General features: G+C 36.4%; 1 protein-coding gene across 2 annotated transcripts in view; it reads right to left on the bottom strand.

Annotated features, from left to right (window-relative positions):
- The window catches only part of LRRC28 (leucine rich repeat containing 28), a 183678-nt gene that overhangs the window by 26329 nt on the left and 134506 nt on the right, over positions 1 to 22843 (bottom strand). For both annotated transcript variants that reach the window (XM_079907365.1, XM_079907366.1), the window contains 3 exons: positions 22112 to 22214; positions 6893 to 7068; positions 4990 to 5149 (listed from right to left, as the gene is read on the bottom strand). In XM_079907365.1, coding sequence (XP_079763491.1) covers positions 4990 to 5149; positions 6893 to 7068; positions 22112 to 22214 — 439 coding nt within the window. The remainder of the gene's footprint in view (positions 1 to 4989; positions 5150 to 6892; positions 7069 to 22111; positions 22215 to 22843) is intronic.

Genomic DNA, 22843 nt, shown 5'->3' with positions numbered 1-22843 from the left:
CAAAAATGAGCAATGTGTTATTGGAAAATGAGAGAAAGATGATCTTTGTTATAAAGCACAGAGGACTTGACTGAACTGTGTTCTGTTGGATGGAAAATAGAACTGCTAGGTGATGAACTTGGATACAGGCAGACCTCAGAGATATTGCAGGCTCAATTCCAAACTGCCGCAATAAAGCAAATACAGCAATAAAGCAAGTCACACAAATTTTTTGGTTTCCCAGTACATATAAAAGTTATACTTACACTATATTGCAGTCTATTAAGTATGCAATAGCATTATGTCTAAAAAAATGTATATACCTTAATTTAAAAATAATTTATTGCTAAACATGCTAACCATCATCTGAGCCTTCAGTGAACTGTAGTAGTAACATCAAAGATTACTGATCACAGATCCCCATAACAAGCATAATAATAATGAAAAGTTTGAAGTATTGTGAGAATTACCAAAAGGTGACACAGAGACAGGAAGTGAGCAAATGCTGTTGGAGAAATGGTACCAATAGATTTTCTTGACACAGGGTTACCACAAACCTTCAATTTGTAAAAAGTGCAATATCTGTGAAGTGAAATAAAATGAAGCACAAAAAGATGGGTATGCCTATATTTAGCTGAGGATGTTTCTAAGCAAAGCATTGAAGGCATGGCCTGGTTTCTCTTTGCTGCTTACAGTAAAATGTGAGAGGAGGAAGATAAATTGAGGGAATTGTTCAGCAAAAAGGAACCAGAACTTGAGGATATGGAAAATTCTCAGGCTATCTACATTGTATAAAATGAGAAAGCACGTTCTGGAGAGAACACCAAGGATGTGGCTGGACAACATTTTCTAAAGAGATTAGGCATGTGACTTGTGGATCCAGTCAACCATTTCAGCAGAAAGGCTGACAGCTTGGATCAAAGAGGACAGAGATGGGACAGGGTGAAGACATGCTGTCAGCCTTCTGGGATTCTACAGGCAGGAAACAAGCTATCAAGTAAAGGGAAGAATAACCCCGGGGATGGGGCCACCTCCTCAATTCCAGAGGATGGGGCAACTTCCTTAGTTTTAGACAGCAGGGCCCCACTTAGGGCTGAGGAGGTGGGGTCACCACCCCACTGGGCCTAAAGGACAGAGCATCTAGCCAGAGGATTATTCTCAAGCATTAAAATCTAATGGAATTTGCCCTTTTAAGTTTTGGAACCTCTTGTTCTCCTTTCTGTAAAGGGAATGTCTATCTTATGCCTGTCCCACCAATATATAGTGAAAGCAGATAACCAGTTTGGTTTTACAGGTTTACAAATGGAGAGGAGTTTTGTCCCAAGGCGAGTTATACCTGAGTTTTATCCATACCTGATTTAGATACTTAAGATGAGATTCTGAACTTAAGAGTTGATGCTGGAATGGGTTAGGATTTGGGGGGTGTTAGGATGGAGTGAATTTATTTTGCATCTGAGAAGGACATGGATTTTGGGAGGACAGACTGTTATGGGTTGAACTGTATCTCCCCCAAATTCATGTTATAGTCATAATCCCCAGAACCCCAGAATGTGACTGCTATGGACTGAATTGTGTCCCCCCATCCTGCCACCAATTCATATTTTAAGTCCTAATCTCCAATGTGATGGTATTTGGAAATGGGGCCTTTTGGAGATATTAGGTTTAGATGAGTTCATGAGGGTGGGGCCCTCATGATAGGATTAGTGCCCTTATAAGAAGAGACACTGGAGAGCTTGTGAACATGTGTGCTCGTGTTCTCTGCCACTCGAGGCAGCAAGAAAGCAGCTATCTTCAAATCAGGAAGACAGCCCTCAGCACAACCTAACCACATGCACCCTGATTTCAGACTTCCAGCTTCCAGAACTGTGAGAAATTAAATTTCTGTTGTTTAAGTCACCCAGCCTATGGTATTTTGTTATGGTGGCCCTAGCAGAGTAATACAGTAACCTTATTTGGAAACAGGGTCATTGCCAGTGTAATTAGTTAGATGAGGTCATTAGGGAGGGCCCTATTGAAATGTCACTGGTGTTCTTATAAACAAGGGAAATTTGGACACTGAGATAGACACACATAGAGGTAAGATGATGTGAAGAGAAGAAGGGAGACGATGGCCATCTGCAAGGATTAGATCCTTCCATCACAGCCCTCAGAAGGGACCAATCCTGCCACATCTTGATTTCAGACTTCTAGCCTTCAGAGCTCTGAGACAATATCTATAGAAGCTCTGTAAGTCACCCAGTTTTGTGGTATTTTGTTGAGGTATCCCTAGGAAACTCATAAAATACCCTTGAAAAACCTTGGGAAATACAAAACTTATGAGATGCATACATGTGTGGGAAAAGTCAGACACACGTTATACTAATAAATAATCCTATGAGTTGACATTCTCCATTTAAAAAAATGAACAGTAATCTGGGGGAATGAAAATTTGCTATGCCTGTCATGATCAAAAGTTATGAACATACTAGCCATTATTCTCTTCTATAAATATTTGAAGATTTGGGTATTTACTATTTATGCAAAATACTGTAATTTCTTTTTAATTGACTGTATTAAATTTAAGTTGGAACTAACACTCGTATGGGACTTGGTATTTTAGAAGAATATTCAGTATGTTCTTTTAAAATAATGACAGATGTACACATTAATTTAGATATTGGCTGATACAGTGTATTATTTTATAAGAAGCAATGAACACTGAACAGAATATATTAGAAAACTTAAAAATAATATTATCAAGACCTTTTAGAGTTTATGATACTAAAAATATTGATTTTATTTTTAGCAATAAGCTATTGAGATTCAAGTATTTGGTTTTCAATTACAAAAGAAAGTACTTTAAAAACTATGGTAGAAACTGAAGTCAAAGCTTTTAACACAATCTCCATAGCAACGTGGGAAGGAGCAAAGTCTGGTGGACCAAATGAAAGACACAAATTCTCAGTTTCAGATCTTAGCATTAACTTGCCACAGAAAGCCATGTTTGTATCTTGGTATTTCATTTTTTGCTATTAACGTGGGTGCTTCTGGCTTTTCTTAACAAAAGGGCATTGCCTAAGTCCTATGTATTTGATACACTCATTTTATTAAACTAACACTTTTATATTTTACGTTCTAAAGCAATATAAGATATTCATACTGAATTTCTAGGTTTAAGCAGAGAAATAAGTAGCAGTAAATATGCAAATACTTATTGAACAAGTTTCCCAAATTTCATATAAAGATAACACAAAAATATCTTCATTTAAGGGATCTACTTTATTTGCACAAATTAATTACCATGATAGAAAGAAAGTTTATCTTTTCAAACAGTTATTTAGAATTTTATCAGCTACTAACAGAGCATCCTTACCATACTGAGTTGTTTTCATTTTCATATTTTTAGTAAGAAAATATCTTCTATAGGAAATTGTGCAACAACAATGCAGCAGGATTTTACTGTAGTTTAATGGAAGATTTTCCTATGATGATATCTTACTAATATGAAGATGATTTGCTAAAGACACATATATAAAATAAATTTTTAAAAGTCTTTGAGCTACAAAAAGAGATCATAGTTAAGTCACTTAATATTTATTACATACCAGACACTATCCTGGGCTCTTTACATAAATGATCTCATTTAATCCTCACAATGACCTTATTAAATAGATATTATTACTATGCTCATTTTATTGATGAAAAGATGAAGCTCAGAGATGTTAAGTAATTTGCCCAAGGTCTCCCAGGGGAAAGTCAGAATCAGGGCCTGTGCACTTGACCGATATTCCCTACTGCTCCTCATAGATGTGCCTATTTTATTAGTTTTTATTCATGTAGTAACATACTCAAATCCTGACTCAGTCCTTTCAACTCTAATTTAAAATGGAATTTTACTAAATTTGGTGATCTGATCACCTCTGATCAGAAGTAGCAGATTAGCAAGGTTTGGAGGAGGGCTTCTGTAGGCAGGCACAGTAAAGCAGGAAACATTAAAAACACAGAAAGTTGAAACAGGAACTGAAAGTATAGCAAAATAGGATTATTCAGGGTAAGAAAAAGACAAATGCAGTTTTGGGAAGGAGTGGGTAGAGAGATGGAAAAGGTAACTACCATTTGCCGAGCACCCATTATATGCCAAGTGTTTGCCTTCATCATCTGCTAATCCTTAGATGGCCCTGCCCAGCAGGCTGTTCTTTCCCCATTTTGAGGCTCTGAGAGGTTCAGCACCCTGCCCACGCTTGCTCTCATTCTACAAAAATGATTATAAAGGAAACGCTTCTAGGACTGAATAGGGGTAACCAGTTATCCTGAAAAATGTACTAACCCAAAATACCACATTTGATGGATAAGTGAGGTATTATAGTATTTTTTTTCATCTTTGAAAAATGTGAACTTAGAAGATCCTAAATTTAGAAAATCTATAAGCTGAGACTGTGCTAATGGGGGATTTTTTCATTTCATGTCCTATTTTTAATTGTCTGATATTCTTTTAATAAACTACCAGAATGGGGGGTTTTACTTAGTTAACATTCTTAGCAAATTCAAGGCACTGTGCCAAGAAACAGACAGTGGTAAGAGAATGCTATTTGGAAGGGTTAGAAATTCAAAACAGAAATACACACACACACAATGCTCAGCCACACACTTTCAGTTAGCAATGCGAATTAAACAGAAGAGCTGAGCTGGACCCATTATATAACAAATATTTTGTTCTTACATTCCTTATTGCCTAAAGACTATTGTGAATAGGGAAACAGCAGGAAAACACTCCTACAAAGAATGAGCTACTCTAAATAACATATACAATAAAACCGTTCTGTATAAGACCAAAAATGTAATAAAGAGAAATCCAGTTTTCTTGTGATACTGAAAATGTGCATTTGTTTCATTTAGCTGTATGGCAGGAAGCATTCTATGCCCCTTTAAAGCTGCTGACTTACCAACACTTTTATGTGTGTCCTCCACCCTTCCCCACGTTCCCACCCCTCCCCCAGGTGTAAGCCCTGGTGTCCACTTAGGAATGATTACCCCTGGTGCAGTCCTGCCATTGGCGTCTCTCTCAAGGGAAATAGCTTGGGGTAAACAATCGTAAACATGGGCTCACTACACCGGTGACAGTGCCCCAAGGGGCAGTGCAGCAGCTCCAGAAGACTTCTGGGTAACGAGACTGGAGACAGAAAGTCCAGATCTGGAACACAAGAGAAAATCATGCACAAATAAAAAATGAGATTTCCTTAAACTTGGCTTCTTAAAATATTTCTTATTGTTAGCAAATAAGTTCAGTTAGTGAAAAGTACTGCATGTTGAAGATTCTGTTATCCGATAGGCATTGAATAAAAATGTAACATTATTTGGAAATGAAAGATGCTTTTTTACATTTTTGATACTAAGAGAAAACCTTAATCTACTCTTTTAAGAGCAACCTGAGCTGTGCTGAGATAGAGGCCAGGAAAGAATAAGACCAAATATTCTTTAAGAACAAAGACTGAAAAGGCATTACGTTTACCGAGGGAGGGTCTGTAAACTTCTATAAGAGACAGAGAATAAAAAAAAGACTGGGACTGAAGACTAAAACAGACTTTCATTAAATTCTTCCTAAATCTATTGGGCATTTAGAATCTTTCAAGCTAAATTATATTTACTGAAAAGAATGAAAAGGGGAAACAAAAAAATCAAAGAAAATGAAAAATAATGAAACCAAGCTTTTCCTTGTCTCACTCCCATGAGCTGTCACTAATAAAAATAGGGTGTTTCCTCCTCAGTTTAGTCTGAGTTACACAAAAGAAACGTTTAAAGCAAAACATCCCAATGGCCCAGGCAATCCTGAGCACAAATGTACACTGGGTTGCTATTGAGAGTAAAACATCTAGAGAGAGAAACGGTCATGATGAGGTGACACCTAAAAATCACTGAATCATCTTGAGGAAGGAAATACAAATTATCTTATCATCTTTTATATCTGTCCAGACTTATCAATAACCATTTTGAAAAATGTAATTTGCTCATAGGTGAATAATTTCAGTTTTCTGTTTAGTTTTTAAAAACAACTTAATTTGTATTAGACATTCCTGGATGTTTAATGTTAGAGGTTTCTGTATGCATCTTTTTTTTTTTTTAAAGCAAAGACAAAACATTTAGTAGTTTTAAAAGCACTTGAAATTATTTTCTTATTAATGTTGCCTAGTGCTTTCTTAAAGCATCACAGGTCCACTCCATGTCACCTATGACATCTACACACCGCCAAATCCTGTGGTAACACTGCCAAAGGCTCCTGAAATTAATTTCCCTTTAGGTATATATATTTCTCAGGTGTAAGGAGGTTACAAGGCAAAAACTTGCTCTGTTGGAAGAAGTACCCAACTTTGCTTTAAGGATAAGATCTTTGCACATTTTTCGATATGGAAGAAAGTACCTCTGCCAGCCTTCTCATTTCCACCAAATATGTGCTCCCAAACACCAATTTCTCTCATTTAAACTGCGTAGTTTAACTTTTAACCTCTGTTCTTTGTGACTGAAGACCATATTTAGTGAATGCTTCTCTGTGTCTATAGGGGGTGCTGAAAGGCTCAGTGTTGATAAAATATTTTAATATTAAAATATAAAATATTAATATTAAAATAAAATATTAAAACTTTTCTCTTATAAAAAGTGTTCCATTACACAACTACGCAAATGTACTTAATGCCACTGAACTGAACACTTAGAGATGGTTAAAATGGTAAATTTTATGTTATGTACATTTTACCACAATTTTGAAAAATGAACACTAAAACAACATAAAACACAATTCCTAAGCTCACTGAATAAGAGGCAGGAAAAGAAAAGAAAAAAGAAAAGAAAAGAAAGAAAAGAAAAGAGGAAAGGAAAGGAAAAGAAAAGAAAAGGAAAGAAAAGGAAAGGAAAGAAAAGAAAAGAAAAAAGTCCCGGGTACCTTTTAGAAAACTGTGGTAGGTGTGATGCAGACTCCTCATGGCCAGCTCTTGCAGAGGCAAGACGTGATCCTTCTCTGTCCCTATGGCCTTCACCTCAGCAGGGAGGAAAACTGTTAGTTGCCCTGATGAAAAGGAAAGCAGCTTCACCTCGGAAACTTGAATGGGAGCACCACAGCTACAGAAAGACACACATTCACAGTAGTATTAGCCAAAAGGAAATGACTATATGTGCCAATAAAAATATGTTAATCAAACTATACATTTAAAATTTTAAGACACTGATGAATTAGCAGAATTCTTTTCAAAGTGAACAGATGCTATTCTGGGTTCCTTAATAAAACCTGGCATAGAAATTTAGATGCATCATTTGGAACTCAGCTAAATCTTCACTGAGGTCCAGGCACTTCCAGTAAGGACAAACTTAGAAGAAATTTCCTTCATAGGATCTATACAATTTGCTTTGTAAGCTCTATTCATCCTCATTTTCTTACCCTTTCCAAGTTTATGTTTATTGAAATTTTCAAAATTAAAAGGAACAAAGAGTACTCTGTTTAGTTATAGTACCATGGTTTAACAAAATTTTTGTGTTGGGGGAACAAAACCCTACAAAGCAAACAGATCTGTAATGATAGCAGATAACTTTATTGGGTCCTTCCATAAACCTGTGAAGAAAATATTCTTGGCAAAGCCTATTGAATAAGCCAAGTCACATCCTATTCCCTACAGCCACTCATAACCAGAAGGCAGAGGCATCCTTGTTCCTTTAGCTACAGGGTTACCAAAACTCAGGAGTCCAATCTCATTCTACCTCCTGTCTGAGACCACCAGCTTACCTAAAAGTCTCAACACTTTTCTTCTCTAACGACAAACAGATGCCAACAAGCCTTGGCTCTCCAGATACAACATGAGATAATCTCCCTACCCTCAACTAGAAACAGGCAATGAAGGAGGCACAGGACTGGAAGGCAGAAGCCCTCAGCTTATTTGTTCATTACAAGTTCCTGCATTTGCTCATTCCTTTCATCAGAAAATGTTTCCAGAGCACCTACTATACGCCAGTCAAAATACTTAAATTAAAAAAACAAAAGATGACCCCCTTCCCTTGAAAAATGTAATAATTACAATATAATTATTCTAATATTGGGTCAGAGAAGGTGGAGGAACTGACTTTTTCTAAGGAATTAGGGAAGGGTCTACAGAGAAGACAGTATCTGACCTAGAACTCAATTAATTTTACTCAATTTCTCCACTCAGCTCAAGAAAAAAGAACCTCAGAAGGCCACGCTGGCCCTCCTACTAAGCAAAACCTCTATCCCAAAAGGAACCATTTTTCCAAATTCTAACATTACAGTTTGGTTTTGCCTTCTTCAATAGCATGAAGAATCCTGTATCTGGCTCCTTTTGTCAACATATTCTTTCTGGGATGCATCCACGCTACAGTACGTACTATAGCTTATTCATTTTCATTGTTGTGTAGTACTGGTAAACATATGGGCTGTTTCCAGTTTGGGGCTATTATGAACTTTGTTGTATATATTATTTAATATATATGAGCATAAAATTCTGTTAGGGACATACTTAAGATCAGAATGAAGCTTATTATAGTGAGGAGAGATGGACAATTAAAAGATAAACACATGCTAAAATAGAGTGAAGAGGGGAGTGAGAGCTGTACTACTTTAGATAATATAATCAAAGAAAGTCTTTCTGAGGAGGTGACATTTCAGCAGAGACTTGATTGAAGAGAAGAGTTAACTCAGGGAAGGGGAACTCAGTCACAGCCCGGTAGGTACCTTAAACTGAGGACAAGGAACTAAGAGTTCAGGGGTCCAAAGCAGCAAGAGTTCACAGGACAGAGAACCTTAGGGGAGAGAGATGTACAGAGAGAGAACTCTGGAGATTTGCAAAGGTTCCACTTGAGTATTCAGATGAGTACTGATCAGCACATATGAGGAAACTACCTGAGGCTGGAAAAAGGACGAGCTGAAAAGATTAAAGGTAACAGTGCCCAGCAGTCACAGAGGGTTGGAAATAGTGTCTGCTCTTATCAGTCAGACTTGAACGTCATAATTCAAGGGGCATTGTGTAGAGTACACAAAAAGGTCTTATCTCAGTAGTGGTGAATAGTTAGTGCTAGACTGAACACCATTCCATTCCCACCTAACAAATCCTTAAGAGCCATATCTGAAAAGATTAAACTGTTTCCAGTTAAATGTATCCCAGAACATATATCAAGAATAGTTACATGAATACAAAAATATCCAGCACTCAGCATCATAAAATTCACACTGTCTGGCATCCAACCAAAAATTACCAGGCTTTTCAATATATGACCTATGATGAGGAAAAAAAAATGCACCTGAAAACAACCAAGACAGATGTTAAAACTGGCAGAAAAGGTCATTATAACAATAATTATAATTACTGCATAGAAGGACATGTTGCATACATAGCTCTCACCTAGAGAAACCAGAAATAAGAGAGCAAATTAAGCCCTAAGTAAATAAAAGAAATAATAAAGAGCATAAAGAAAATCAATGACATTGAAGAAAGGAATAGAGAGAAATCAGTGAAAACAAAAGCTGGAACTTTGAGAAGATCAATAAAAACGATAAACCTCTAACTAGTCTAATCAGAGAGAAGACACAAATTACCAATATCAGAAATGAGAAAGGAGGTATTGTCCGATTTATAATAAAAATATAAGAAGCAACTTTATGCTAATAAAAAGTCCTTGAAGGACAAAAATTAGCAAAGCTCACTCAAGATACAGAGAAGTTGAACAACCCAACATTTATTAATGAAGTTGAATTTGTAGTTAAAAGGTTGGAATACTTCTCAACTCATTCTATGAAGCCAGCATTGTCCTGATACCAAAACCAGATGAACACACAAGAAAAGAGAAACAACCAGTATCATTCATGAACATAGGTGGAAAAAGTCTAAACAAAATTTTAGCAAATTGAATTTAACAATGTATAAAGTCATATGACCAAATGAAGTTTATCTTATTAATCAAGATTATATTAACCTTAAAAAAATCAATGTAATTCACTATGTTAAAACCTAAAAAAGAAAAACCATATAATCATTTCAATAGATGCGGAAAAAGGGTCTAACAAAATTCGATACCCATCCGTAATTTAAAAAACTCTCAGCAAACTAGGAATAGAAGGGAATTTACTAATCTGATAAAGCATATGTATGAAAAAACAACAGTCAATATATACTTATTGTTGAAAGACTGTTTTCCCCATAAGTTCAGCAAGACAAACATGTCTGCTCTCACTGCTTCTACTATTTAACATTGTACTGGAGCTTCTAACCAGTACAGTAATGAAAGAAAAAGAAATAAAACATGACCATATTTGAAAGGAAGAAGTAAAACTGACTTCCTTCCCAGAAGACATGAGTGTATGTAGAAAGTCCATGATAATCTAAAAAAAACCCTACTGGAACTAGTAAGTGAGCTTGGCAAGTTTGGAGGATACAGGATCAGTTATACAAAATCATTTGTATTTCTATATGGTTGCAACAATCAATTGGAAATTTAAAAAACTTTAAATACCATATACGATACTATGAAAAATATGAAATACTTAGAGATAAATCAGACAAAAGATGTCTAAGACAAGGAATTAGACATTTATTGTGATCATGGGCTGGGAAACTTAATATTGTTAAGATGTTAATTCTCCTCCAATTGATCTAAAGACTCAATGCAATTAAAATCACAGGCTTTTAAAAATATATATAAATTGAAATTTTGATTCTAACATTTATATAGAAATGCAAAGCAGCTAGAATAGTAAAAAAATTTTTTTTTAATTTTAAGATTTACTGTAAAACTATGGTAATCAAGACAGTGTGGTATTTGTGTCAAAACAGACAGATAAATGGAGCAGAGTATCTAGAAATAGACCCACACATATATGGACAACTAATTTTCAACTAACATACAAAGGAAATACAGTAGAGAAAGGATAGTATTTTAAACAAATGGTGCTTGAACAACTGGTATATCCATATGTAAAAAAAGGAACTTCAACCATACCTCATACCATACACAAAAATTAACTCAAAATGAATCATAGACCTAAATGTAAACTTAATTCCTTAAAAATTCTGGAAGACAGGGCTTCCCAGGTGGCGCAGTGGTTGAGAGTCCGCCTGCCGATGCAGGGGACACGGGTTCGTGCCCCGGTCCGGGAAGATCCCACATGCCGCGGAGCGGCTGGGCCCGTGAGCCATGGCTGCTGAGCCTGCGCGTCCGAAGCCTGTGCTCTGCAACGGGAGAGGCCACAACAGTGAAAGGCCCACGTACCGCAAAAAAAAAAAAAATTCTAGAAGACAGTATAGGAGAAAATCTTTGTGATTTGGGTTACACTACAAGCAAGATTGATAAAGGAACAAATTGATAAATTGGACTTTATCAAAATAAAAAATGTCTGCTCTCCAAAAGGCCCTGTGAAAAAATGAAAAGGTAAGCCATGGACTGGGAGGAGATACTTCCAAAGCATATAAATGATAAAAGACTTTTATCCAGAATCTATAGAGAATTTTCAGAACTCAATAATAAGAACACAAAGACCCAAGGAAAAAATGGGAGACTTAGACACGATATCAAAGCAGATATATGGATGGCAAATAAAACATAAAAAGATGCACACCCTTATTTACTAGGGAAATGAAATTTAACAACGTAATGGAAAAATCACTACACACCTAGAATAAAATTTAAAATATGTAAGCACTGATAATCTCTTATATTACAGGTGGGAATGTAGAATGTTACAGTTATTTTTGTAAAGTCTGGAAGTTCTTCCAAAAATTAAATATACATGTACTGTATGATCCAGACACTCCACTCCTAGGTATTTATCCAAGGAAATTTAAGTCTAGGACCTTTAAAAGACAGTCTACATTTGTTCACATCAGTTTTATCTGTAATAAAGCCAAAAACTAGAAACAACACAAATGTCCATGAACAAGTGAATGGAAACAACCTGCGATATATCCATACAATGGAACTCTACATAGCAATGAAAAAAAGAACTGTTGATCCACACTATATCATGTATAAATCTCCAAATCCCTATGCTGAGTGAAAGAAGACAGAGAAAAAGAGAGTATATATTGTTTGATTCTATTCATATAAAACTCAAGAACATACAAATTTATTGACAGTTAATAGAACACAGATCAGGGTTGCCTGGAGATAGGATGCAGACAAGGAAGGAAGGATTACTAAGGGGCACGAGGAAACTTTGGGTGGTGGTGGATATGTTTATTATCTTAATTGCAGTGATGGTTTCAGAGGTACGTATGTATGTGTGTGTATACATATATACATCAAAACTTTTCAAATTATATATATACTTTATATAGGTGCAATGGGGATAAAAGCCTAACTGGTGTGAGAGAATAGAAAGAAGTGGAAAAAGTGAGTATAGACAACTCTTTCAAAGAGTTTTTCTCTAAAGGGAAGCAGAAAAATAGTGGAGAAGTTGGAGAATAAAAACAAAAGGTTATGTGAAAGAAGTACACCATAGAGGAATACATACAGCATCATTCAATTTACACAAAGTTAAAGAAAAGATATAAAACTTGACAATACACTATATGGGGATGTATTTACATATATTAAAATCGTAACTCAGTGAAAATGAATGATAAATACAAAATTCAGAGTAATGGCTAACCTTGGAGAAGAAGGAGGAGCATACATGGGAGAGAACCATACAGGGGCTTCAAAATTGTTAGTAATGTTATTTTTGTAAGTTAATGATATTTACACTGATGTGCAGGGTCAAAATATGGAAGCTTTCTAGTCAAATTTTAAGAAATGACCCTCTTACCTTAGTTGATGCAAAAGGGAGAGAACTTAAGCAGAAAGGTATCTCATGGATGCTGGTGGCCTTACCATTTCCTTGTGGATTCTGAATCATACCCCTTAACACAAGCAACACTGTATTCAATGAGCCATGGCTATTCTTGCCTACAGGCCAAATTGGGCCTGGAATTTTCTATATCCTGTCATTCCAGATACAAATTTTACTCCTCCCCAAATCTAATTCCTTTATAAAGTCTCTCCTGACATCATCTTTTACCAATGATATGTCACAACGTTTGATGTTTCTAAATCACACATTATCTAACTGTATTATGGAAGTTCTGTTGTTAACTCATCGAATGTGATCAGTTTTCTCTTCTATCTAGCAGTTCTATGTTGGTACCTAAGCAGTTCCAAATACAGATTGGTTGTTTTGAGTCTTCACACACAGGGAAAGAAATTTGAAAGAGAAAAGATAAAAAGGAAATGGTGAAAAGAATACTGAGTCATCCACATGGTGCCAAAAAGGAAATAATTTTGGGGTAGTTCGTGGGGGTCCAGTCTGTCTCAGGAGCAGATGTGCCAAAAAGATATGAGCATCACATTATCTGTATTTGGTTACTCACCAGGATGGCAACATTTAAGGAAATGGTTATTTAGGAAAATATAGTAATCTGTCAAATGGAAAATGTCTCATTTATGGATTAAATTAAATATATCTTGAGTTGTGTGTTTATCAGTGGTGAACTATGAAGAACCACAATATAGGCTAGTTAAATCTGTTAAGAGAATGACAGACAAGCCACAGACCGGAAGAAAATATTTGCAAATCACGTATTTGATGAGAAACATGTATTCAGAATATATAAAGAACTCTCAAAACTCAGTAAGAAAAAGCCCAAACAATCCAGTTTTTAAAAAAAGGGCAAAAGACTGGAATACGCTTCACCCAAGATACAGCTGACCCTTGAACAACATGGGTTTGAACTGCGTGGTTCCACTTAAACATGGATTTTTTTCAATCATAAGTACTACAATACTACACGATCCAGGGTTGGTTGAATCCACAAATGTGGAATTGCAGATGCAGAGGAACCCCGGATACAGAGGACTGACTATAAGCTATATGTGGTTTTTGGACTGTGCCGAGAGTCCGCCCCAACCCGCGCATTGTTCAAGGGTCAACTGTACATGGAGGGCAAATACGCATATGAAAACGTGTTCAACAACAACAGTCATTAGAGAAATGCAAATTAAAACCATGAGATAGTACCCACTTACTAGAATGTCTGAAAGAAGAAAAAACTGACAAGAACTCTCATGAAATACAAAACAGCACAGCCATGTTGGAAAACATTTTGGCAGTTTTTAATAAAGTTAAACGTATCCTTACCACATAGCCCAGCAAATGCATTCTTAGATATTACCCAAGTGGAATGAAATTATGTTCACACAAAGCCCCAGACATGAATGTTTGCAGTAGCCTGTGTCATTTCATTTATATGACATTCTGGAAAAGGTAAAACATAGGGACACAAAACATAACCATTTCCAGAGGCTGAGGTGTCTCCCGAAGAAAAAAGGTTCATTTTAAAGGGACATGGGGGACATTTTGGGGGTGAATGAAATGTTCTAAACCTTGATCATAGTGGTGGCTATACAACTGTATGCATTTGTCAAAATTCACAGTACTATACACTAAAAAGGGTGAACTTTTCTGTATGTAAATTATAGTTTAATAAAACAAGCAAAAACCAAACAAACAGTACCACCGTGCTAAAGCACAGTCCTAGAGCCCTCTGTTCTGCTGGTCATTAGCCTTTTAGTTGCTGGATTATGGGGCGATCTTAGGGGAAAGGCAGACACAGCAGTGGGGGACCTCAGGGGCTTTTAGTTCAATAGCTATTCATTAACTTGTGTAGAAATACTTCAATACTGTCAATAATTTAACAGTTAGTATGGATACACTAGTGCAAAGCAGCTTCACAGTGGCCTGCCAACTGGTGTCAAAATTTCTATGATATTTTTCTTTGATTTGCTACTTTGCCTTTACCCCTCTTACTTTCAAAACCTCAGTTGACCCTATGTGATCACATAAACATGAAGAGTCTGTAGCAGCACAATTGTGACTTTGCATGAGTATTTCTGTGGGTTAGAAAGGTATTACCCTTATGAAGCATTTTGTGAAGATGAGGAAATAAATTTAAATTTTACTGTATAATTACTATTTGTTTCTTAATATGGAGAAAATTGAGAGGATCATATCCAATATGCTATTATGCAGTATGGCCACTAAGTCTGGAAACACAGGCAAACACATAATAAGTGACTCTTTTGATGATATACAGTAATACATAGTGTGATGATTAAATTTTTGTATCAACTTGGCTAGGCCAGGGCACCCAGATATTTGGTCAAACACCAGGCCAGATATTTCTGTAAAGGTATTTTTAAGATGAGATTAACATTTAAAACAGTAGACTTTGAATAAAACTGATTACCCTCTATAATGTTGAGTGGGCCTTGTCTAATCAGTTGAAGGCCTTTAAGAGGAAAAGACTGAGGTCCCCCAAGGAAAAATTCTGCCTCCAGACTGTCTTTAGACTCAAGCTACCACATCAGCTCTTCCCTCGGTCTCTAGCCTGCTCTGCGAATTTCAGACTTGCCAGTGCCCACAATCATGTGAGCCAATTCCTTAAAATAAATCAATCTCCCTCTTCCTCTCAGTGCAAGCCCCCGCCCAGCTACACAACACACACACACACACGCACACACACACACACACACACACACACACACACACCTCTCTCTCTCTATTGGTTCTGTTGCTATGGAGAAGCCTAATACTCATGGTAAAGCATATTATTTGTTTCCAAACTTTATAGCCATACTTTAGTTATGAGAATCCTGGGCAAAATCATAGAACAAAAAAAATATAGGGTAAAAAGCAAGCAAGCAATTCATGAATAATTACTTCATACTGCTATTGCCTTAACAGCTGCTGCTTCTTAACCTTACAAGTGTTGATGAACTCTATAAGGAACACTGTCCAAGGAATTTAACAATAACAAATAAAGGTTTAGAAAACTGAAAGCCAGACTTTTCCTAATGCTTCCTCTGTCTCCAATAATTAGAAAGATTAGGTTTCTGACAAACTGCTGAAAAGACTCACATTAACAAGTATGTGGATCCTCATTTTATATAAGGTCTAATTTCCCTTTGACAATTCTTTTAGCAGAAGTTCCTACTCTTCACCGCTGGCTTGTAAACAGCTAATTAAATTCATTTTACAATACTTCTATTAAATGCCTTCTCTAGTTAACACTGGAGAAGAGTTGCAGCTATGTAGAATGCAGGCTACAAGGCAGGAATTCACATGAGTTAGTATCTTTCTGTTGGCCATAGCCAACCTCCCCTGACCTCATCAGATACCAAATATCCACCCCACGACATGGAATAATGCAGGAACAAGAAAGGTATTTTTCATCCCTGTTCTCAAGAAGCTAGTAGAGGGGCTCAAACATATAGAGGTGATTCTAGACCAAGGAGAAGAGGGAGACAGTATATGTAGTGCAGTGGTTAAGAGTGTGGACAATGAAGCAGATAATAACTCTACTGCCATCTAGCTTTGTGACCTGAGACAATCTTTCTGAGCTCTGGTTTCTTCATTTCTAAGATAAGGATGATTATCACAAGGGTTGCTGGGAGGATAATGTGCAATACGCAAATAAATCAATGAGTACACTGCCTGGTACACAGTAAAGTTTAAGCAATGTTTATAGCTGTGCTTTCTCTTTATTATTATAATAAATGATTTTGGGGGATAATATACATGGTGTGATGGTTAAATTTTTGTATTAACTTGGCTAGGCCACGGCACCCAGATATTTGGTCAAACACTAGTCTAGATGTTGCTCTGAAGGTATCTACTGTTGAAAACTAAGATTAACATGATGATATTCCAGAGAAAGGGAACAGGGATTCAGCTCTGTGAATGCACAGGGCAGATGGGGTTACACAACAGTGCTAGTGGCCAGACTCTCAGGTCCATGGAAGAGAACAGCAAATGGGAGAGAAGGCTGGAAAGGTACCTGTCTTGAAAGCTAGTGTCGCTCATCTCAATAAGAAGTAATCATGAAATGAACTGTCAGTAAAGAGGGATGGAAGCTCCATGATACGCTCAGTTCACAATAAAATGAAATAACTAGTAGCTGGCAATTGTTAAGCCTTGGCATCTTTGATTTCTAACTCGATAGTTTTTATTACTTTAGAATAAATGCTGAGGTGGTTACAAAAAAGATTGTACATCTGAACCCTTAAGTGAGTTATTAAAATGAGCTGAAGTCTGTTATAAATGTTAGGACCCTTGGCTTAGTTACATAAATAATTTATAACAATTATCACAATTCCCTTTCAACTCAATGTTTTCAGAGCTGCCATTCAGCATTTAAACCTAAACAAGCTAAATGAATGGTAACATCATTTTGCCACGGAGATTATGCTCCAAAACATGTATCTGATGTAGCAAATTAATTCGTATGCATTTTCAAACTTACCATGCCACCAACCAAAGTGTTAAGAGTAAAGAATTAGTTTCAATTCCCTTACCAAAAGAACGCAAGTAACTGTCTTTTATACTTCAGAAAATACACTGTCATCCACATGCTCATTATTGGGGGAACTGCTACCAGATTAACCCTTTTTAGCAAAAAAGTTTTTTTTTTTTCAGCTTAAAATAAGAGGAAAAGTAAAGGGAAAAAGTAGATATGGAGAAGGAAAGAAATTATGTCACCCTGATAGAATAAGCCTTGGTTTGGATAAAACGTCTGTCCTCTTGGCAGAGCCTCTTTAAGGCTTAGTTTTGTTCCATCTGAGAATGCATTTATTTTACTTTCATTCTTGAAAGGTATTTTTTGCTGGTTGCTAGGTTGACTGGTGTTTTTCTTTGGCACTTTAAAAATATCATTCCACTGTTTTCTGGCCTTCAAAATTTCTGATGAGAAGGCAATGGTCTTTTGAATTATTTCTTTGTATGTAGTTTGTCATTTTTCTCTGGCTGCTTTCAAGATTTTCTTTTTATCTTTGGTTTTCAGCAGCTTTGACTGGGTACAGTTTTCTTTGTAATCTATATTACTTAAGTTCACTGAGTTTCTTGAAAATGTAAATTTATGTCTTTCATCATATTTGGCAAATTTTTGGACAACATTTCTTCAAACAATTTTGTTGTTACCACCCCATTTTCTCTCTATTCTCCTTCTGGGATGACAAATATCAGGCTTTTTTGTACTGTTTGGCAGGTCCCTGATGATGCTGATGTTCATTCTTGCTTTCAGTCTGTGTGTGTGTGTGTGTGTGTGTGTGTGTGTGTGTGTGTGTGTGTTCTTCAGACTGAATCATTTCTATTGATCTACCTCCAAGTTCACTGACTTTTCCTCTCTTATACCATTCTGTGTTAAGCTCATCAAGTAAAGTTTTTACTTTCCGTGACACTAGGTCATATTTTCTTTATTCTTCAAATGTTACTTAATTTTGGATTGTACCCTGGACATTTTGAAAGTTATATTGTGGATACTCTGGATTCTGTTATATTCCTCTAAAACTTAAAAGGAGTGTCACTATTTTTGTTTTAATAAGCAATTAATTACTACATTGGAATCAAACAACAAACTCTGTCACTTGAGTGACAGCTCAAATCATACCTCAGTTTTTTTTTTAATATGTAGCTAGGCCGCTTTGTGCCTGCCACATGGAGGTGTGGTTCAAGTATCTAGTACAGTTTGTTTTTTGTGTGTAGGCAGCCCCCACACAAAAATGGACTGTGAGCCAAAGGATATTTTCTAGTATGCTGATTTAACTCAGAACTCTGAATGCATTTCTCATAAAGACAACTCTGTTACCTTGAGTGGTTATATTAACAAACCATTTAACCAAATCATTTATCCAATTTGTACCCAAATCCAGCTATAATTGCTTATTTATATAAGACAAAGCAAAGCAGTGTCTTGGTTTCTTTTTCTCATAATCAGACAACTGAGAAAATAACTCTGGTATTGGGCCACTTTTAACATTAAGTTCTCCTGAGTAAGCAAATGTGCCAATTACCACTTTTTAAAGTTCTAACATGGGAGGGACTTCTCTTTCAAGGTAAAATATAGAAGAATGGAAGACATTTGTTTCTGTGGTAACAATAAGAAAAATCCAGACAAAATAAAAGTTATACTTTTCCAAGAGGCTAGCAAAGAGCATGAATGCAAGGAATCTGTGACAGCCATCCTCCAGGATGGCTCCCATGCTGCTCCCCTCCTGGAAGTTCCCTCTCACAGTGAATAGGGTTAACCTGTGTAATCAATAGGATATAATAGAAATGGCAGTGTGTGACTTCAAAGCTAGGACATAAAGAGGCAGTCCGCTGCTCTAAATTTTCACCACTCTACTTTTCTCTTAGGGTATTTATTTTTTGTATTAGTTATTTTTATATATTAGGATAAACATCTAAATTATCTTTTCTACAATTATTAGCACAGTGCTGACTTGCTAAAGTTCAATAATTACTTGACAAATAAATGAACATAGAATAAGGAGGAGCTAACTTTATTCACATTTCTATGAATATCAAAGATAATTTTGTGAGACTTCTGAGATTTCTTGAAACTGTGCAACATTTGTTATTAGCTATTTTTATATCTTTTTATATGCCTTATACCTGGTTCTCTATTTTCCTTCTGAGATGTGAATTATATATATATATGTCAGACATTTTTATATCATGCCACAGGTCCCTAAAGCTGTATTCATTTTGCTCTAATTTTCTTAGACTGTTAATCAGAGAAGGGTAATACAATTCTTTCAGAGAAAGCACAGTACAGCAGGAGCTGATGTGTTCTTTATTCCAGACCTACCTCTGGGCTAGAAAGAACATGTGATGGTGGTGGAGAACCAAGTGTGCTGATCCTTCTACGCTTAGCTTAAGTATCATCTCCTTGGAGAGAATTAGCACTGAGTTTGTTTAATTATTGACTGTTCACTTGGATCCCTAGCTAGATTATGAGGTCCAGGAAGGCAGGTACTTGAATTGTTTGGCTCCTACATTGTATGTCCATTGTCTAGACAGTGACCAAACAGAGTAGTTGCTCAATAAATATGCACTGAATAAACAACCGAACCAAGATCCTTGTTCAGAATCAAAAGGTACACTTTCTAGGCCTCAAATACCCTTATGCTCTTTATATAAGATTTACCTTAGAACCCTGTTCTAGACCTTGCCCCTCCTTTTCCCAAAACACCCCCACTTTGACTTGGAATGGGAGAGTCCCTTTGCACATATACAACAGATAAAAGAGATAAAAGAAGGGGAGCCCCTAAATTCTGTTGCCAAGACTTCAACAGTCACATGTATTAGAATTCTGAATACATTTTTGCCACAGAAATATTTTATAAGTAAGTATAATTTGGGGGGTGCAAAATGGGTTAAATGACCTTTTAATGAGCTGGCTAGGAGTATAACCACCAGAACCGCTTCTATAAGAAATGCATTCTGAGTTAAACCAACAGATTAAAAATACCTTTTGGATCACTGTTTATTTGTATGTGGGACTGCCAACACTCCAAAATCTATTAATATTAGAAAACTGATTGTTTGATAACTGTCTTTTTAAAAATTTTATTTATCTTCTTATTACTACTACCAAAGGAAGATGCTAATAATAATAAAAAATGTAGACTATCTGCTAGTAATTTGCATATTCTGCCTTACTGTTTTCTCAAAGATTTGGAACTCTCATAAAATTCACTACCTCTGCTACCAGATACCAAGTCAACAATTAAAATATATCAAAAAAAAAAAAAAAGGGAATTCCATGGTGGTCTAGTGGTAGGGACTTGGTGCTTTCATTGTCGTGGGCCCAGGTTCGATCCCTGGTCAGGGAACTAAGATCCCGCAAGCTGCACGGCTCGGCCAAAAATGAAATAAATAAAATAAAATATACTATCTCTCTACTCTGCACAAATAGAACTTTCTGGCAGTCAGTAATATCCATGTCTAAACACCAAAGAAGAAGGCTCTTTACCTCAAGTAAGAGCTATTCTTTAATTGTGGTAGAGATTTAAATCATATTTCAGTGCAGTCTCTGAAGGCTTTGGTGAAGGAAAATTGCCTTCAGTTTTGGAGCCTACTTGCATCATTCCGTGTATCTTGGTAATTGAGGGTATTTCACTCACCACTTGGAAAAATTAGGCTATATTATAGATCTTTTACAAACTCATTATGATTAATGAGTGAGTAGGATCATAGCTGTCACATGATCAGCTGTAGAAAAATCAATGAGCTAAAAACTCCATTACATATTCTATTTTCTATGCTTCATAGAAGGTTCTGGAATATGTCTCTGGGCTTGTATTTCATCAGCCTATACAGGCACTGAATTCATCTAGGGCTCTCCCAAGATAACAACTGTATAATTTTTCTTAGGGGAAGGCCACTAGGATTACCCTCTCTGGAGCAATCACTGCTCAATGCCCATCCCCCAGAGGCATGCCAGCAGGGGAGTGGCTGTCGCTACACACAAGTTTATTGGCATCCCTTTCCTTGCCAGAACTACATACAGTATGAGCCAGGTTACGCAGGATGTTTGAAATTATAAGGAGAGAGTCAACATGCTGGCTAAGTACCCTCAAAGGTGTTCCAAGTATCCTTTGGCTGCTTAAGTGAGGCCAGTCAAAAGCAGGTTCTGGCAGCTGAGTTGTCCGGTGTTAAGCCCATGCCACTCTGGGAACCACTTTAGGGTTGGTTCTTTCTCACTGTTATAGAAGGAGAAGCTGAAGCCATCTTTCTAAAATCCTAACTGAGAATGAAAGATCATTGCTGCTCTGAAAATAAAAGCCTATCGTTTCTTATTAACTGAAACATACGTTTTGGTTGCTAGAATCATGATTTGTATTGAGGGACTATTTCAAATGTTGAGCTCTAAATATTTTCAATTGGTATAGTCCTAGATACTAATGTGGTAAAATTGTCACTGCAATGGAGTGCAGAGAAAGAAAAGCTTTTACGTTAATGCAGATTCCTCCAGTTTCTGTGACTAATACTATTGAGCTTATAATGGTATGCATAGATTAATTTTTCTTTTGACTGGAAAATAACAAACAACTTACTGACCAAATTTACAGCTTACTAACTAAACCTGAAGTACAATACTCTAAATTGCTTGCTCAATATTCTTGACTTTTAAGGGTATTTGTTTTAACATATTAAGCCCCAAAACAAAACTGAACAGGATTATCAAAAGTAGTTCATCTATTTTTGAGTTTTATCAGGACTAAATACTGAAGTAGAAACAAAGCTAGCAAAAGAGGTGAGTGATAGTATAAAATGTGAAATCAGCCTTACCCACTGCACCCGATGACTTTGTTGTACAGATAGGACGGCAAGCCTTTCAGATGAATGTTGTTATCCACGTACACATATTGTAGTTCTCGAGATCGACCTAAATCTGGATTAGAAAGAAAAGTGCTATAATTCCTATAAACATACACCAATATAATGTGAAACATAAAATTTAATACATAATATTAGAATAATTCAAATTTCTACTCTGGAAGAAAAAAAGTGTTGCAGATTTAACTAGGTGTGAACTTATGTCAGCTGTAATATGAGATTCTACATCAGAAAACATGACTATTGAAAAATTACTCAACCCACCTGAACCTTGAGCATTTAAGCTGTAAAATGAGTACTGGGAATGAAATATTATTAGATTTCCTTCCCACATAAAAATTCTATGACTTTTAATAAACAATTTCTATTTATTTATTGTTTGTTATAGGTCGTTTATTTAGTTTCATTTTTCTCCATAGGAAAAAGTGTTACACAAACTAAGTTGGCAGGTCAGCCTACTGTGTCTCACCTCCCCTGGGCAGAAAGATGGGAGGAGGGGTAAAGGAGGGCTAGGGATCAATCTGACCCTGGCTGGGCCGGGCCTCAGGAGCCAGGTGTGGATCTAAGAATGGATGGAACTGCCCGTGGCTGCAGGGGCAGGAAGAAGCAAAGGGAACCCCAAATCCCAGTCCTCAGTGAGGTGTGAGGTACAGACGGATGGACAAGACCTGCAAGCCAGGAAGC

The sequence above is a fragment of the Stenella coeruleoalba genome, assembly GCF_951394435.1.
Source record: "Stenella coeruleoalba genome assembly, chromosome: 2".
In the NCBI taxonomy this organism is placed as follows: domain Eukaryota; kingdom Metazoa; phylum Chordata; class Mammalia; order Artiodactyla; family Delphinidae; genus Stenella; species Stenella coeruleoalba.
The sequence above is the reverse complement of the archived record's forward strand: the minus strand, read 5'-3'. Positions and strand labels throughout refer to the sequence as shown.